The following is a 19,129-nucleotide window of genomic DNA, read 5'->3' on the forward strand; positions in this document are numbered from 1 at the left end:
AGGTTTCTAAGATCTACACTTGGGGCTCAGAGTGAGTGAGCACATTGGCTGACTTTGCCGAGGTTTCTGCAGCGAGGCTTTGCATTTGTTCTCCTAAACTGTCACTAACCCTTGGTTTCTTTCACAGCGACAAAGTCCAGGCCCTCTCCTATGCGCAGCACACGCGACAGCTGATCTCCTGTGGCGGTGATGGTGGGATTGTCGTCTGGAACATGGACGTGGAGAGGCAGGAGGTAGGTGGCACAGCAGGGTGGGGTGGGCCTTGTGGTTCTGGCCCTCCTCCCTTCCTGCTTATTTCTTATTCCTTTATGATTAAACCATGAAATAAGGCATGTAACGTCAAAGAATTATAGCATAAAAGGAGTTGTTTGGGTTGAGTTTTTTTTTTCCCCCCTCACAAGTTGGCATGTAACATTCCTGTGATGGAGATTTCGTAAGAATTTTGACTGAGACTAAGCTGTTTAAATCTGTTACACCATTCACAGCAAAAGTACAGGTTAGGAAAAGAAATCATCTACTTCCTGGTGATTAGTCCTTTGGTATACAATGCCCTACAAAAACAGAGGACTCACGTGATTTATGTCATGGAAGAAAATAGTGGCTAAGATGAAGCAAGAATCCTTAGTTTGGTATTAATAGAAATACTAGAAATAATTATTTTGTACTTTGTAAGTCATGTTCTAAATAGTTCTCCAGATATAAATATATCCTTAGTTTTTTAGCACATATTTACATGTTATCAGAACATTCTTTTTTATGAGCTTTCACTTTAATCTTTGAGCATCTTAACAAATATGTTTCCTGCATATCTCCTTTGACAAGTACTTTGAAGTTAACCATTTTCCCATTACATTAGAATTATTCTGGGTAGACTTTCCCTTTGACAATGCACATTCTTATAATTAATTTCTTGCAGGATACAAGAATTACATAGAAAAGAAACACTTTAAAAAGACAAAAGTCTCCTACCTTCTTTCCATGCCCTCACCCCAGTCTCATTTCAAGAGAGTAGTTGCTGTTACCCACAATGTAATGCCTTTTTCAAATGCCAGTAATTATATGCTTAAGAAGATTAAAGCTTTATTTGCTCAGATCTTAAGTCCATGGGAATTCTATTAGTAACTAATCAAAATGATCATTACTGTTAGAAGGTGGGGAATCATTGCTTTTGAAAACTATACTTGGCATCATTAATACAAAGGCTGGAGATGTTTGCAATGAGTGCCAGTCATGCTAACCATGTTCCCGCATGGCTGGTGATTATGTCCTGGGTTGGGTTCTGCATGTTAGCCTGCTTTGGGTTAGGGACAGTCACACCTGGTCTTTTCTGACTTTTTTCTGGACCCACCTAACCAAACCAGGGGAGGGGAGAAGGACCCGATTCTTTTCCCTTGGCGCATGCAGCCTGGACCCTTTATGGACAGAGGCCAAAGGAGGATAACAGTGTGGTGTCCAGAGATGAAACCAAGTGGTTGATGGGCAGTTCTTTGAGCAACCTTGTTTATGAGCCTCTTGATGTGCAGATATAAAGGCACCCAATACTATTGACTAATTTAAAATCTTAGTGAGTCAACACTCTAAATAAGCAATGGGGATTGTTCCATTCATTTTTTTTGCAAGTATCATTTTTATAAACATAAATTTCCTGAGATTTTTGTTTTAATCTTAGCCTCTATGGAGCTGCTTCCTAGTTATGATAAGTGCTGTGTAATGCTCACCTTGGGAGGTCTGCGACATATCATGAAATCGTCTCTAACCTGAAGTACTGACAGACTTTCTGAAAGAAAAGGCTTGTAGGAGGAAACTTCAGAATTCTATTAAACGGTATAAATCGTGAAATTATAGTTGATATATGCTAGAGCATCAGTGCTGGGTATTTTAGAAGGAATGGAGTCATCATTGGCTAGTGTTCTCAGTGAAGGATTGATGGAGGAACATTGTGCTGAAGGATCAACAGGGTCTGGATATGCTCTGAGCAGGAGCACCTGGGCTTTGCAGGCTAAGAAACAGCAAGAGTAAGGACAAGGTGAACACGATAGGTTGATGCGGTGCATTAGTGCTCATGAGCAGTTTAGAGCAGCAGTCAGATGAGAGGATGGCAGCTAGCTGAAAGATAAGGGCAGACAATGGAAGACCTTGAGTAGCTGGATGTAGATCGAGCGACATCTCATAGGTTGAACAGGTGTCTTATACAGTTAAGAAAATCCATTTTTGTTTTGTTAACTTTTAGCATTTTTTATTTTTATTTTTTTTAAATTTATTATTATTATACTTTAAGTTGTAGGGTACATGTGCATAACGTGCAGGTTTGTTACATATGTATACTTGTGCCATGTTGGTGTGCTGCACCCATCACCTCGTCATTTACATCAGGTATAAATCCCAATGCAATCCCTCCCCCCTCCCCCCTCCCCATGATAGGCCCCGGTGTGTGATGTTCCCCTTCCTGAGTCCAAGTGATCTCATTGTTCAGTTCCCACCTATGAGTGAGAACATGCGGTGTTTGGTTTTCTGTTCTTGTGATAGTTTGCTAAGAATGATGGTTTCCAGCTGCATCCATGTCCCTACAAAGGACACAAACTCATCCTTTTTTATGGCTGCATAGTCTTCCATGGTGTATATGTGCCACATTTTCTTAATCCAATCTGTCACTGATGGACATTTGGGTTGATTCCAAGTCTTTGCTATTGTGAATAGTGCCGCAATAAACATACGTGTGCATGTGTCTTTATAGCAGCATAATTTATAATCCTTTGGGTATATACCCAGTAATGGGATGGCTGGGTCATATGGTACATCTAGTTCTAGATCCTTGAGGAATCGCCATACTGTTTTCCATAATGGTTGAACTAGTTTACAATCCCACCAGCAGTGTAAAAGTGTTCCTATTTCTCCACATCCTCTCCAGCACCTGTTGTTTCCTGACTTTTTAATGATCGCCATTCTAACTGGTGTGAGATGGTATCTCATTGTGGTTTTGATTTGCATTTCTCTGATGGCCAGTGATGATGAGCATTTTTTCATGTGTCTGTTGGCTGTATGAATGTCTTCTTTTGAGAAATGTCTGTTCATATCCTTTGCCCACTTTTTGATGGGGTTGTTTGTTTTTTTCTTGTAAATTTGTTTGAGTTCTTTGTAGGTTCTGGATATTAGCCCTTTGTCAGATGAGTAGATTGCAAAAATTTTCTCCCATTCTGTAGGTTGCCTGTTCACTCTGATGGTAGTTTCTTTTGCTGTGCAGAAGCTCTTTAGTTTAATTAGATCCCATTTGTCAATTTTGGCTTTTGCTGCTGTTGCTTTTGGTGTTTTAGACATGAAGTCTTTGCCCATGCCTATGTCCTGAATGGTACTACCTAGGTTTTCCTCTAGGATTTTTATGGTATTAGGTCTAACATTTAAGTCTCTAATCCATCTTGAATTAATTTTCGTATAAGGAGTAAGGAAAGGATCCAGTTTCAGCTTTCTACTTATGGCTAGCCAATTTTCCCAGCACCATTTATTAAATAGGGAATCCTTTCCCCCTTTCTTGTTTCTCTCAGGTTTGTCAAAGATCAGATGGCTGTAGATGTGTGGTATTATTTCTGAGGACTCTGTTCTGTTCCATTGGTCTAGATCTCTGTTTTGGTACCAGTACCATGCTGTTTTGGTTACTGTAGCCTTGTAGTATAGTTTGAAGTCAGGTAGCGTGATGCCTCCAGCTTTGTTCTTTTGACTTAGGATTGTCTTGGAGATGCGGGCTCTTTTTTGGTTCCATATGAACTTTAAAGCAGTTTTTTCCAATTCTGTGAAGAAACTCATTGGTAGCTTGATGGGGATGGCATTGAATCTATAAATAACCTTGGGCAGTATGGCCATTTTCATGATATTAATTCTTCCTATCCATGAGCATGGTATGTTCTTCCATTTGTTTGTGTCCTCTTTTATTTCACTGAGCAGTGGTTTGTAGTTCTCCTTGAAGAGGTCCTTTACATCCCTTGTAAGTTGGATTCCTAGGTATTTTATTCTCTTTGAAGCAATTGTGAATGGAAGTTCATTCTTTTAGCATTTTTTAAAGGTATATATTGTATATAATATTCTTGGTAGAAAAGTTATAAAGTGCTCATTAGTAAATAGAAAAGATGTCAGTTACTCATACTACCACCACCCAGAAATAGCACTCTGAACATGTTGGCATACATCCTTCCTAACATTTTTCTCTACACATAACACGTATGTAAGACTTTTTTTTTTTTAACAAAAAATAGAATCACAAACATGCTGACTTATTTTTTTTCCGCTTTATCGGTCCTTAACTCCCAAATGCCTCCTCATGGATACCCACTGTGATGCATTTAATGTGTGTCCTGAACACACATGCTTCCTTATAAAAGGGGTGTGTGTGTGTGTGTGTGTGTGTGTGTGTGTGTGTGTTTTAAAGTTTACATAACTCAGCTGGGCGCGGTGGCTCACGCCTGTAATCCCAGCTTTTGGGAGGCCGAGGCGGGTGGATCACTTGAGGTCAGGAGTTCGAGACCAGCCTGGCCAACATGGTGAAACCCTGTTTCTACTAACAATACAAAAAAAATTAGCCAGGCATGGTGGCAGACGCCTGTAATCTCAGCTTCTCAGGAGGCTGAGGCACGAGAATTGCATGAACCTGGGAGGCAAAGGTTGCAGTGAGCCAAGATCACACCACTGTATTCCAGCCTGGGCAACACAGCAAGACTGTTCCAAAAAAAAAAAAAAAAAGTTTATGTAACTGATGTACTGTAAGTCTAGTTCTAGTTCCAACTTTTGCCATTGAACCCTTTTGAGCTCTACCATCGTGCTGTTTCTTGTGGTGCTTCTGCACAGGACCCCATCATGTGTACCAGTCACATTTTACTTCTCTGTTTCCCAAGCAAAGGGCATGTAGACTGGTACAGACTCCCTGGTACCACACACAATGCCCAGATGACCTTCTTGTATGTGTCCCCTCACAGACCTTCACTGTGTGAGACTCTCAGGGCCATAAACCCAAGAGTGGGATCAACTGAAGGTATATTCTTGATTTTGCTAAATGCAACCAAACAGCTGTACTCATTTATACTTCTAATGGAGAACAGGGAGTTTTCTGAAACTCCACATCCTCACCAGTAGCAATTGTTCCCTCCCTTTCTGCTTTTGCCCTTTTGGAGACAGAGGTAAAATAGTATCTTATTTTTATTTGCATTCTCTGCTTAACGGTAAATTTGAGCCTCTCCATATATGTTAGCCATTCAGACTTCCCTGACTGTGAACTGCATGCTCATATCTTTTGTATCTTCTGCCCGTTTCTCAACTGTTTCTTGTGATTTCCATACTGATTTTCCAGGGGTTCTTTGTATACAGTAATTTGCAGGAGTTGTTAGTTACAAAACTTTATAAATATCTTCTCCTAGTCTGTCTTAACTCCGTGCTATGATACTGTTTAATAACCTGGGGGTTTTGTGCTAGTTTATTATATATTGAACGTGTTCCATGTCTTTAAATATTTATTTGTTTTTACTTCATAATTTTAATGGTAATAAGTTAGTATTCGAGAAATTGTTTCACAAACAAACATTAATCCTGCCCCCTCCAGCCTCATCCCTCGTTTTCCCCATCTGCGCTCCATCCATCCCCAGGTCTCAGTTGTCTTATTTGTCTGAGAACCTCAGCCTGGGTCAGAGGCTCTTGTGATCCCTCTGCCAAAGCACTCTGTGCTTCTCCCTCTTGGGCCTTCACACACTTATGCTTATGCAAATAATTATTAATCATATTTTCATGATGGTGGAGATTCTTTTTTTTTTTTTTTTTTTTTTTTTTTTTTTTTTTTTTTTTTTTTTTTATTGAGACGGAGTCTCACGCTGTTGCCCAGGCTGGAGTGCAGTGGCGCGATCTCGGCTCACTGCAAGCTCCGCCTCCCGGGTTCCCGCCATTCTCCTGCCTCAGCCTCCTGAGTAGCTGGGACTACAGGCGCCCGCCACCGCGCCCGGCTAATTTTTTGTATTTTTAGTAGAGACGGGGTTTCACTGTGGTCTCGATCTCCTGACCTTGTGATCCGCCCGCCTCGGCCTCCCAAAGTGCTGGGATTACAGGCTTGAGCCACCGCGCCCGGCCTAGATGGTGGAGATTCTTATTCACCACTACATCCCATCCCCAGGGCCTGCCACAGAATAGACATTCGGTAAATGTTTTTTGAATGATTGACTGAGAAATCACACTCTTATAAACACATCCTGATTGCTCCGTAAGTTTCATCAGGGTCAGTGGTTCCATTGTCCTCACTGCTGGCCACACTGACCTGTTCTGTGCTTTATTTGACAAGACCCCTGAATGGTTGGACAGTGATTCCTGCCAAAAGTGTGATCAGCCTTTCTTCTGGAACTTCAAGCAAATGTGGGACAGTAAGAAAATTGGTCTAAGACAGGTGAGTGATATGGATGCTTCATCAAAATGTAATTGTGTGGAAATAGCTCAACCATGTGATCTTAGAAGAAATAACACCCCTGGGTGGGAGTTGTGGTGAGGGTAAATTATGATCCTGGAGTCACCTTGTGATTGCACAGTAATTTACTCTGTTTGTCTACCGTAGCTCATTCCTGCTGGATTCAGTTTCTGTAGTGGCTGGTTCCCAGTAAGCAGTTAGGGATGTGATGTTAGAATTCTAGTGGCCTCTGTTGCAATACACCTTACAATTAGAGGTGTCATGCTTAGTTCGTATGGATACCAGACCATGAAATTATATAAATTATATAAATGGTGTTTCTCTCTCCTTAATTATTTTACTTTCCCTCCTTCTGATTACGTTTGGTTATGTAGATCTACTTATAATACAGCATTCTCAATCTGAGTCCATGGTTCAGTTTGGTCTTCCCCAAGGAAATAAAATGTTAGGTCACCTAGGCTTACACCATGGCCAAAGTCAGCAGATTGAATCAGGTTTCCTGCATGTTCTCCTTCATCCAGCAGCATAATCTCCTGAGATGTCAGTTTCTCAGACACCCTGCTTTAAGATCACCTGGCCCCTGGGTGGTTCCTCTGTAGTTCCTAGTATGATCATTGGAAAGGACCAAGAGTAGGGAAAAGCAAGAGAGTGGGGAGGTGTCCCCGTCAGGTGTGTTACCCAACAGTCCTTGTTGAATAAACAGAGCCCCCAAAAAGAACACATCTAGTGTGTTCCCTTTAGTTCTGAGGCACTCTTGTTCAGCATCCTCACCTGAATGCAGTTGATTACACCTCTCTCTGCCAGGAGGGGTGAGGTGCGGGGGCCTCAGGAGCCGAGGGAGCCATGATGAGTATCTATTTTCTCTCCCTCCTCCAGCACCACTGCCGCAAGTGTGGGAAGGCTGTCTGCGGCAAATGCAGCTCCAAGCGCTCCTCCATCCCCCTGATGGGCTTCGAGTTTGAAGTGAGGGTCTGTGACAGCTGCCACGAGGCCATCACAGATGAAGAGTAAGTTCCTGCAGCCTGAGGACCGCTTCAGGTTAAAGCGAGAGTCTAATCTGAGCCCTGCACTCAGCGCCGCAGCCATCACTCGGGTTGCTCTAGTTTCTGCTGGTTTAGAATATAGTCCATGGCGAGTAGTAAAAGCTCTCCTTTGCCACCGAGAGATGTGTGTTATCCTGTGAGACAGGAGAAGAGAAAATACACGCAAAGAATTCATCCCTGTGTTCTTTCTAATTTCTAGGTTATGTGCCTTTAAAATAGGTGCTCTCAGAACAAACCTCCTGTCTGCTCATTTACTTGAGAATTACCCAGGAGTATAAGGGCTCAGGATTCACTTTCTGTCCCAAGCTGGTATATTTACAGGAGTTGAGTGAGTCCATGGGTCCAGAAGATTTCATTTTCCGGGAAGAGCCAAGTCACTTTACCCAATAGGCAGATACTCCCAGTTGCCCAGTTGCTCAGCTGGCTGCTCGTCAGACCTGCCCAGTAACCCAGGATATACGTGACCACCCCTCAGTGTGCTGTGGAGGTGTGGGGGCAAATCTATGTTATCTCTTTAGTGTTGGCTCATTGAAAGCTGCCCCCAGATGTAAACACAGTGCTCCGCAGCATTTTGCTGATTTTAGTGACTTACAGGAGGATCTGCGGGTTAGCTTGTCTTCCCAATCCTCCCAGCACCTTGTATTACAGTAAAATCATAAGTAGTCTTATTTATCCATATCAAATATAAAATGAGATGCCCTTGCATAAGTATGCATTTATGTTCATTCATTATTTTCCACTCATCATACATGATGAAATTAGTAAGAGGGTTTTCTCATTGAATTAGAGAGGACAAGAGACCTTAGGGATAGTCTACTTTAATTCTTCATTTTCTAGCTAAAGACATAGACTTCAAGAGTCTAAAGGGCTTACAGTTAAGCCTAAATCTTCTAAAAATTTAAAGTAACCATTTTAAGTTACTGAAGATCTATCCTGCCAATTTAACTGTAGAAAAAAAAAGAAGAAAATTGTCCTGAGAGAGCCCACTGCAGTGAAGCGGGCCCCTTGAAGCATGATAAGAGCGCCGTCTCCTAGACTGCACCCTGCGCCTTTTCCCACCTCTGTTTCTTCTGCCTCTTCTCTGTGGAAGCACTCGCATTGCCTCTAGAGCACCTAGGCAGTTGACAAGCCTTCTGACTTAAAAACAAAACAGTGTATGTTAAAAATCCAAAAATAATGATGTTTGTTTGTTATTTTGTTTTGCTTGTTACAGCTTTAGAATACTATATAAAAACCAAGTCTGCAGTCATACCAGTGAAAAAGGAAAAATGAATGGAGGGGGATAGTTCTCCAATTAGAACGACACTTAGTAATATCACGGGACACTTAGTACTATCTTGGTCCTTTTTTTTTTTTTTAATTAAATAGACTATTTTACTGGCAAGTCCTTCTGAGCTCAAACAACTTAGCAAAAGCACTATGGTTTTTAAAAGCTCGGGTGGAGATTATCGCAGACACCATCAGAGCAACATTCTCCAGAAGGACTTTTAGAAATTTTCATCTCTTTCCCATTTTAAAGACTACAAGAATTCTTGGCCGGGCGCGGTGGCTCAAGCCTGTAATCCCAGCACTTTGGGAGGCCGAGATGGGCGGATCACGAGGTCAGGAGATCGAGACCATCCTGGCTGACACGGTGAAACCCCGTCTCTACTAAAAAATACAAAAAACTAGCCGGGCGAGGTGGCGGGCGCCTGTAGTCCCAGCTACTCAGGAGGCTGAGGCAGGAGAATGGCGTGAACCCGGGAGGCGGAGCTTGCAGTGAGCCGAGATCTGGCCACTGCACTCCAGCCTGGGAGACAGAGCGAGACTCCGTCTCAAAAAAAAAAAAAAAGGAATTCTTGTAATTTTTTTTAATCATAACTGGTCACTAGGGAATAAAGTCAGATCTGAGGAACATTCCTATCAGTGAAGCAGTTTTAGCCATGAGGCCAAAATTTAGAGCCTAATGTCATCCTAGATCTCTCTCATTCATATGTCACCACCTTTTTTTCTCAGAAGCTTTCTTTGCTTCTTCCAGACGTGCACCCACAGCCACCTTCCATGACAGTAAACATAACATTGTGCATGTGCATTTCGATGCAACCAGAGGATGGTTACTGACTTCTGGAACTGACAAGGTTATTAAGGTAAGACGCCATCTTATTAAGAAGCTTTCCGTCTTTGGCCTCATATAAATATACAGGAACACCAAGAACATGGGAGGCACTGCTCTAAAGGTTATCGTTGGGTGGCCAGCCATGATGTGTCTGTAGTCCCAGGTGCTCAAGAGATTGGGAGGGAGGATTGCTTGAGTCCAGGAGTTGAAGGCTACAGTGAGCTTTGATCACATCACTGCACCCTAGCCTGCGCAACAAAGTAAGACCTCATCTCTTTAAAAAAAAAAAAAAAAAAAGTTAACCGTTGAAGGTGAGTGTTTTTGAGGACCTATTACAAACATGATACATGCACAGCCTCATCCCAGGCACTGGCTCTACACAAAGAAATAAGAGCTTCAGCCTGCAAGGAATAGTCTACTTGGGACAGACTAAAAAGACTGTAATAGGTTACATGTGTAGCAGTCAAAACAGTAATACAGATGAGAATTTATAGCGCACTGAGCTCTACCTCCCTGACCCATTCTTGGGGGTCACAGCAGGATGAGATAGCTAAAATAACCCACTTTGGAAGCTACCAGATCTCCATGATTTTGAGAGGAAGTTTAAAATAAACTCTGGGGCTGGGTGTGATGGCTCACGCCTATAATCCCAGCACTTTGGGAGATGAGACTGAGGATCGCTTGACCCCCGGAGTTCAAGACCAGCCTGGCCACCATAGTGAGACCCTGTCTTAACAAAAAATTTAAAAATTAGCCAGATGTGATGGTGCCTGCCTGTAGTCCCAGCTACTCGGGAGGCTGAGGTGCAAGAATTAACTTGAGTCCAGTAAGTTGAGGCTGCGGTGAGCCTTGATTGTGCCACTACAGTCCAGCCTGGATGACGGAGCAAGACCCTGTCTCAAAATAATTAATTAATTAATTAAAATAAGATAAACTCTGGCAGCCTCAGGTCCTTTATTTTTGAAAACGAGGTATCTTGTAAAATGGTTTGGAAGTTTAAATGGAAAGGACACAGCACGTGCTTAGCGTCCCGTTAATGGATTGAGTTATTTAATGGATTCAATCTATTTGGAGGGTGGGACAGATCTATATTGTCTCTTTCATGTTGGCTCATCGAAAGCTGTCTCAGATGTCAACACAGTGCTCTGCAGTGTTTCCCTTTTAGTGACTCACAGGAGGATCTGCAGGGCAGCTTGTCTTCCCAGTCCTCTCAGCCATTAATAGATTGAATCTGCCGTTATTCTTCATTAGCTACATCAAAATTTCAAGCTGTCATTGTCATGTTTTTGAGCTTTATTTGAACTTTTTTGATGAAAAAAAATTTATAGATTTAGAAATCATGTTAGTATAGTATGTGGTTGTTTGTTAAATGAAAAAAATTTCCTTGAAGAATTTAGTTCTAAGGACTGTTATCCTCAACACAATTTAATTTTAGTTCATTCTGTATCTTTTCCTATTTGCAGTTGTGGGATATGACCCCAGTCGTGTCTTGATGACTCTCCCAGGAATCAGAAAGATAGTATTTACTAAAGAAATGGTTGTTTTAATCCAAGTCATTACCAGAGTGGTAAAGCAGACATGTGAGAAGTAAGAAAGAAACTAAAGACCCTGGATGAATTTGCAGATGACCCATGCGCACAGTGGGGACCCGGCGAGTGAGAACTTGCAAGGGGACTCTTCCAACTTGTTCATACAATATAAAAGAAGCTATTTTTTTAACAAATGGTTTATACAGTCTGGCTGTGCTGCATTGTTTTGAGTATACCGAAAAATCTGTGTGGGGTGTTTAATTTTATACTTTCCACACCCCATTTTATGTGTTGCTTTGTGTGTCAGAGAAATAAGGGAAGTATCCACTCAGAGTATTTTGGTCATTATAGTTTCTGTATTTTCTTTACTTCAACATGTGTCACATGGCCAGCGGCTTTTTGTTCTCTCCCCTCTGCACCTACCTGCACCTCTCTGCCTTTCCTGAAGGGGATGTATTTACATTATTTATTCCCAGTGTTTCTGCTTTCATGTCCTCCTCAGTGGAGAGATTCGGAAACTCATCATGTGGATTCACCAGCCAGCTGCTGGAATCGCCTGAAGAGCGATTTGTTTGTAATGTCTGCCTCATTCACGTTCTTATTGAGTAGAAAAGACTGTGTTTCTGCCTCAGTTGCCTCTGTCTTTCCCACATTTAAAAAAAAAAAAAAATGCTGTGAGAAAGCTGCTCCCAACCATGGTTATCACAGAAGTAGATTATTTTAACTCAGAGCTTCAACGATTAGTGCCTGATCATTTAGAATTCAGTTGGAGCCTCCCGAGCCTCATGTTTTAGCTTTTTTGACACAGCTCTCCCTCACTCATAACAATGAAAACAAACGACACACACACACAAAATCCTACATCAGTGGTCCTCAACCTTGTTGGCAGCAGGGACCGGTTTCAAAATGAAACTGTTCCACCTCAGATCAGCAGGCACTAGCCTCTCACAAGGAGCATGCAACCTAGATCCCTCGCATGCACCGTTCACAATAGGGTTCGTGCTCCTGTGAGAATCTAACGCCACCGCTGATCTGATGGGAGGCGGAGCCCAGGCAGTAGTGCTTGCTTGCCCGCTGCTCACTTCTGATGGGTGCCCCCCATTCCTCACAGGCCATGGATGGGTACCCACCTGCAGCCCGGGGTTGGGGAGCCCCACCATACATGCTCTGAAAATAAGTGTCTTTAAATCGTGTGTTTCTGTGTGACATCATCTCTGAACTTGAACATGTTCATTACGGCAGGATTGTAATCCTGCTGTATTCCTCACCCTCTGTATTCTATCCCTTTAAAAACTAGATATTTAAACATTTTATCTTAATGTGTTTCATCAGAACACTTTGCACACTTTCTTACTAAAACGGTATGTGGTTGATCCGAGACAGAATGGTACCTACAGTGCAGGCTGTGTTCCTATGGGAATGGAAAAGAGGACTTTAGAAAGCGAACCTGAAGAACTCTTATTTCTAAGGGAATCCAATCAAGCTTGAGAAAATGAAATATTCTTGTGTGTAGTGACTCAACTCAGGATACTGAAGTCCCTTTTAAACATCTTATTTTCCCCTGTAAAAATAGAATAAAAATTAATGGCAAGCCTGCACCAGGTGCCTACCCCTCCTAAGCACTTTACACGCAGAGTTCATTCAACCTCACATGTCGGGAGCATCAGGGAGCTCGCCAGTCTCTTGAGGATCACAGGCCAATTGCTTGTCCTTCCCGACCCAAGCCCCACCCCACAGTGTCTTGCTGTCTTCTGATTCTACAGGTTTTTTTGGTGGTGATACATAACGGGAGTGAAATCGAAATCCTCCCTATTATTTTCCCTCTTTTCCTGGAGAGCCGTTTTTTGCCCTCACAATCATTCATTACTTCTCTAACTAGGGGGAAGTACTACAAGCCATCCTCGGGCACTGCCCCTATGTGTGCTTCCCGGGGGTGGGGCCTTGCTAGAGGTGATTCTGCTGCCCTAGCATTGGGAAGCAGGACCAGTGCATGTGTCCCATGCAGCCATGGTACATGGAAGCTGTCACCTGAGCCATCGGCCCAGCGCAGCCCATGTGACCGGAGCTCTGAAGAGGCACACGCATGCCCTGCACAGGCTATTAGCACTTGTCGCTTCGCCGTCCTGCTCCACACTACCCTTGCTTGCATCAGTCAAAACTGTTATAACTACTTGGAGTCTTTTCTGCATGATTGCTCTGTGAGAGAGCTTTAACAAGGGAATTAAATTTAAAATACTCAAATATCTATTTTGTAGTTTATTACTAGAACCTGCAGCCACTTACTAAGTTGTATGTAATAGAGGACTGTGTGTTGGAAATGAGTAATAGACATGAGTCACTCCATTTTCCCTTCCTAAACTTTGGCCTGCCTACAGAGAGAGGAAAACAGTATTAGGGCAGCAAAGGCCCAGGCGCCCAGCAAGCTGTGTGGGTTCTGAGATAGGTCTAGATGGCTTCAGACCTTATTCGGGAAGCAGAGTATCCCCATCAGATCACATATGTCCTCTACAGTCGCTCTGGCCTGTGGCCTTGCATGCCACTCTACTGTCTTCCTCCCAGCCCACAGAGCCACTAGAGGCTGAAGCCACTTCACATCTCACTGGTGTTGAGAATCATGATCAGAAAACCACAGATATGTCAAGGTATCTATTGCTCTTCCCTTTTCTCTCATCTGTATGGGTGCTTGAATTTGATGAAATGTGTTTAGCAAACCAACTGTGTTTGTAATACTGTGAATTCTTGAGTTTTGCATTAAGTGTCTCCCCCATTTTTGTAATTTGTAGAGAAATATGTGCTGGTGTTGGGTGTCTTCCAAGCATTTTAGGGAAATGGAGGCTCCATTCCTTAGGAGTGAAAGCTGGCGCCACTACTTGGCTTTTGTTCTGTCTAGGTGAACTCTCATAATTCTTGTTTTACCCTGTTGGATTTGCACTTTACATATATTTTTGCTCTGTTGCTTAAACATATAGCAGCTCTTGCAAATAATGCCTAACTTGCCTGCGTTGAGAAAGTGGCAGATCTACACATATCATATGCAGAGTTCTCTAGCTGGTGGGGCAAAACCAACCACATGCTCTTAGTTCCTCCAAACGAATGACATTACTTGACATTACTGCCTGAGTGTGTCTTCACAATAGCAAAATGGTTTGAGATTAAACATTTGGAATCTTATGTCATTTTGTATGAGGTCAATCCACCATAATGTGTTTCTCATTTGATTGTTTTAATTATTCCAGAAATCATAAAGTCACAAAACTGGAAGGCATCTTCAGAGATCTAGAGTGTTCCAAGCAGAAAACACATTAGTTATACGGGGCAGTTAGATATGACTGAGACATAAACAAGAGAAAAGAATGTTTAAGGAGTAGCTGTTCTTGAACATTACTTAGTAATGGCATGAGTGGGAGGAGAGACTTTCAGCGCCTTGAGACAGGGCGCTGTCTGGAACCAGCTTTGTTCCTCTTATCAGAAGCATATATGACACTTTTTTTGGCTACAGCCCTGTGGTGGGGGAGGTAATTATTGCCTTCATCCACATAAATTCCTTCCTATACATTCCCCTCAAACCACCCCAGAGGCAAAACTGAAATGGAAATCCAGGGGCACTTAAAATTCACCCTACCCCATTTGGCTGTGATTCCCAGGCTTACAGCACTGCCCTTATGGAATATCACATTTTCATTTTCTGAGATTCATTTTATAAAATATAGGCCAGGTGCCATGGCTCACATCTATAATCTGAACACTTTGGGAGGACGAGGCGGGAGGATCGCTGAGCCCAAGAGTTCAAGACCAGCCTGGGCAACACAGCAAGACCTGTCGCTACCAAAAATGTAAAACTTAGTTGGGTCTGGTGGCACACACCTGTATTCCCAGCTACTCAGGAAGCTGAAGCAGGAAGATCACTTGAGCCCAGGAATTCAAGGATGCAGTGAGCTATGATTGCACTACTGCAGTCTAGCCTGGGCAGCAGAGCAAGGCCCTGAATAAATAAAGTATAATTTATTTTTGACTGATATTAATCACTTCTTAAGGCCCAAATTTTTGTTTTTAAGCAAAAGGATAGCTCTAAGCGTGGGTCACAGTTACTGGACACAAATATTCACTAAATGAGATTCCTCTGGTTATGGCTATTCATAGAATTTTAATTCTAGGTAAGTGTTCTTGTTCACTAAGATACTTCGAAGTGAAAGAAAGCATTTTACCAATACATTCTTATTTTTTCTCCTTTAAAATACTACTGAATTTTTCCTGGTATGAAGACAGATATTTATTAACTGGATTGGAAAACACAGAAATTAAGTTCCTGTTGAACACTGAGTTCTCTAGATGATCCCTGAGATTTGAATGTTCATGTCAACGTGTTGAGTGCTCACCAGCCACCAGGCTTTAGGCACTGGCGGTGCAAGCTGTCTGCAGCCCATTCTCAGGCTGGGCAGAGGTCACACAGTGAGTAAATGGGTCTTTTCAGTGCAATGTGGTCATAATAGAGGCATGCCAGGGTGCCACTAACCCAGCAGGTGTGGCAGGAGGGGCTTCACAGAGGAAAGGACTTTGAGCTCAGTGTTAAAGGATGAGGAGTGAGTCATAAGGGGGAAAAATGGAAATGACTTTCCAGGCTTCAGAAACAGCATAAACAAAGGCCTGAGAGCTGGAGTCAGTGTGGTGTGTCCAGGGATCACAAGTGGGCTGGAGCTGCCGGAGAACAGCCAAGTAACTCAGCTGCATCCCGGAACCGAGCTTGTTGCTATCAGATGCTGTTGCTCCCTGGCCTCAGAGGAAAGCAGCACACGGCTCACTGCGAGGGGTTTCCCCAGACGCTCCTCCTGCAGCCAACGCTACTATTAGTTTATATTATAATAGGATCAGTTTCTTTTTCTTTGGAAATCCCTAGAACTGTTATCTGGAAGTGACCCAGGGTAACTAATTCTGGATCTTTGGGTGCACAGCCTCTCACTGGAGTCTGGGAGGAGGAGGTGGAGCCTATGAGTGCACGGCCTGCTACCAGGAAGGACTCAGACTAACACCAAAGGTGTGCTGGGCTCAGCTGCTCCACTTTGGAAAAGGAAAGCCCTGGACCTGTGGCAAGAGGGGATTGTTCTAGTCCAGTGTGGCATTGCATAGATAGGCGGGGCCAAGTGTTTGGGTGCAGACGCAGGCAGCTGCTGCCCTCCACTTTCTGCTCTTGCAAGTCGCAGATGATTCCAGTACAATGTGGGGGATCCTCCTTATAGGGGCACTTGCAAGGGGAAGGCAGAGTTTTGTCAATTCAGCTACAGGTCTGTCTGGGAGACCTGGCCCTGTGGAGGCAGGAACACCACGCAGGGGGATGGCAGCGCCTGTCTTTGCGATCACATCATTTGCCTTTTCCTTGTAGGACCCAAAGATCTATGTCCAAAACTGAGTCCAGAAACATCTGTGTTCCTGTTAAAACTTCAGCTCAGCTTCTTAACCAGGAATCACATGTCAGCCCTCCAGGGTTGTGGTTTGGATTTTTGCCTTTAAACATTATCTCCTTTCCACCAAGAAGCCTACTTAGCTTTAGCACATGAAAGCAGTGTCTATACATTAGACCAGTCCCAAATTGGAATGGGATATCTTCCTTGCACATCCCATACCAGGGAATTTTTTTAAGAACATAGAGCCTTTGCCAGAGATGTTGAAAGGGAGATTAAAGGCTTGAGTGAGGGATGAATTTGATCATCATTCTTAAGGTCCCTTCCAATCCTGTGATTCTACGATTCCACGAGTCTCGTTTATTATTAGGCGTGCCTAATCCATCACCAGTGAGCTGCCTACATGTTGCTGGCTTCCCTTGGATACAGGAGGGTCTATCACCACATGCCTTTGTTGTCTTCCATCATATCAAGTGAGTTACTTTCTGGACTTTTTCCATCTACAGCCTACTAGGTTTGGTTTTGGGAAAAGATGGTAAAGTTTCTTTTCATGAGGTTGTAGGGGAAAAATGTTTTTTAAGATGGTAAGTGTGGAAATTAATTATGGTACCACCTCACTAAAAACAGATACCTCAAAATGTTTACTTTTACCAGTCAGGAAGAGTATCTGACTTTCTTGGAAGTGTCAGGAATTACAGGTTGGCTGAAAAGTTAGATTGAGAATCTGACCTTGATACTTACGATTCTTTTTTCCCTTGGTTCTCGGGGATGCATGAAAAGGTGAGCTGTCACTCACACAAAAGGGGAAAATGCTTTGAAAAATATGTTTCACATATACACTCTCTTTTATCATTTTAGTGGATGGCAGCCTTACATCAGTAGTATATGCCAGTATGACATATGGACCAAAACACTAGTGTCACTTGAAACCATTGTACTCTTATGGATTTGTGTCTTATACCATTTGCCTTGCTTTTTACATGACTTTGTTTTTCAAGGTACTGTCATTTTGCAAAAGGAAATCTTTACATGAAATGTACAAAAACTGTTACTAACTGGACAACAGGGAAGGTGCTGGCCCCACATTAGTGCCTGCCTACCACTCTACTTCTAACCAGGGACACGGATCTTCCATTCTCTACATCCACCAGGCTGCAGCCCACATCTGGACCTGGCTGCAGTGGGCATGTTGCCGTATGGCTATCTTTTTCTTTCTTTTTCTGAAGTGAGATTATTCGGGGGGGTCAGGCTGAGAATGTAATAAGCCCGACGTTGGAACAGATTTCTCCCGTGTGGTCTAGCTGGACCCCTCCAGCATTTACCACGCTCCCTGCCGGTCCTGACACTGACTTCCTGAATGGGATTAGGTGGCAATGAGCAAGAATTTCCTAGGATGTTGAAATGTCTGTATCCAGGCCTCCATTCAAATGCTGCTGAATATTGTGAATGTTTTTTACTCTGCTCACTTTCCCACTGTGCTTCCCTCTAACCAAAATATACGTGTATACATTACCAATGTACAACTCTCAATGCAGAGTTGCCTCCATGGTTTAAAATAAATCTCTGTGAAAACCTTTCTGCAGCTGTGGTCCCATCACTGTTACATGTGGCCACACACACGCACCCCGACAGCCTTGCTGTGCTGTTTAGCCCTGTGGGTTCTGTCCAGTTGGTGGGAGGGGGAGGTTCCAGACCACTCCACCTGCTGTCTAGACGCCAGGGAGAGCTGCTGTTTGGAGGTGACGATGAGCCCCGTTCACCACAGTCTAAGTACAGCACACGGGCTCAGGCCATGGAGCTCTTTTTCTTTATCATGTAAGTCGGCTTTTTCCTGTGTTTAGTAAACTTTCCAAATGAGGAGAAATGACTTCGGGGCAAACACTGCCAGGGAAAGCCTCTTTTAAAACTTGTAAGGTTCATTTTATGGAGAAGAAAAATCGGTGCAAAGGCACCGAGTGACCTGCATGCTATGGAATCAGGGTTGAAAGAGTGGCTGGGCTGTCCCGTCCCGGTGTTCGCCCAGCACAGCCTCGCCCACACCCAGCATTGCTGAGGCCCCTCATCCTCCTGCAGAAAAGGAGGCATGAGTCACATGGAGCTGGTGCTTGCTTGATGGTGCCTCCTTTTGTCAGAAAGATGCTGATGTTTCAGGCTGGCACACCCAGAAAAATCCCTTCCTTGTGGCCCTTGGCTGATGAGCCCTGGATCAGTGTCTCAAGGACCACTGAGAAGCTGCAGCCGTCTGGGTTCTCCTCTGCTGTGGGGCCTGAGTTATGTTGATTCCACCATGGACACGAAGAATGTATGTAGATGTATTCTAAATCTGCTCATTGGTTTTATTGCAACTTTTCCTGGAGTCACTAAGAGGTAAAATGGTGTAAATTAGAGGTTTCATCAAAGTGTAGTACCAGAATGCCACATGCATTACTGAAGCCACTCCTAGTCTTAAGCAAATGCAAACTAGGCCTCATTCAATTGTGTATGTAAATATGCAGCATCCGTTGGTTACATTTGTGCTCCTGGGACCATGCACAGCAAAGGCAGTGTCCAGCCCTCTCCTGGGGTGGGGGGTGGGGGAGCCCAGCACCAGCCTCTGACACTGGAGGAGCTGAGAAAGGGAGGGGAAGTGGAGTCCACAG

At 43.4% G+C, this 19,129-nt stretch overlaps 1 protein-coding gene across 18 annotated transcripts in view; it reads left to right on the forward strand.

The window, feature by feature from the left end:
- WDFY2 (WD repeat and FYVE domain containing 2) overlaps positions 1–18,066 on the forward strand; it is a 184,228-nt gene extending 166,162 nt beyond the window's left edge. For 16 of the 18 annotated variants that reach the window (XM_074022069.1, XM_065533261.1, XM_015438988.3 and 13 more), the window contains 5 exons: positions 128–233; positions 6,308–6,409; positions 7,304–7,434; positions 9,488–9,596; positions 11,029–18,066. In XM_074022069.1, the coding sequence (XP_073878170.1) occupies positions 128–233; positions 6,308–6,409; positions 7,304–7,434; positions 9,488–9,596; positions 11,029–11,058 (478 nt within the window). In that variant the 3' untranslated portion in view covers positions 11,059–18,066. The remainder of the gene's footprint in view (positions 1–127; positions 234–6,307; positions 6,410–7,303; positions 7,435–9,487; positions 9,597–11,028) is intronic. The other 2 variants (XR_012426982.1, XR_012426981.1) reach the window with 2 other exon arrangements.
- The last annotated feature ends 1,063 nt before the right edge of the window (positions 18,067–19,129 follow it).

This window comes from Macaca fascicularis, chromosome 17 (assembly GCF_037993035.2).
Source record: "Macaca fascicularis isolate 582-1 chromosome 17, T2T-MFA8v1.1".
Lineage (NCBI taxonomy): Eukaryota > Metazoa > Chordata > Mammalia > Primates > Cercopithecidae > Macaca > Macaca fascicularis.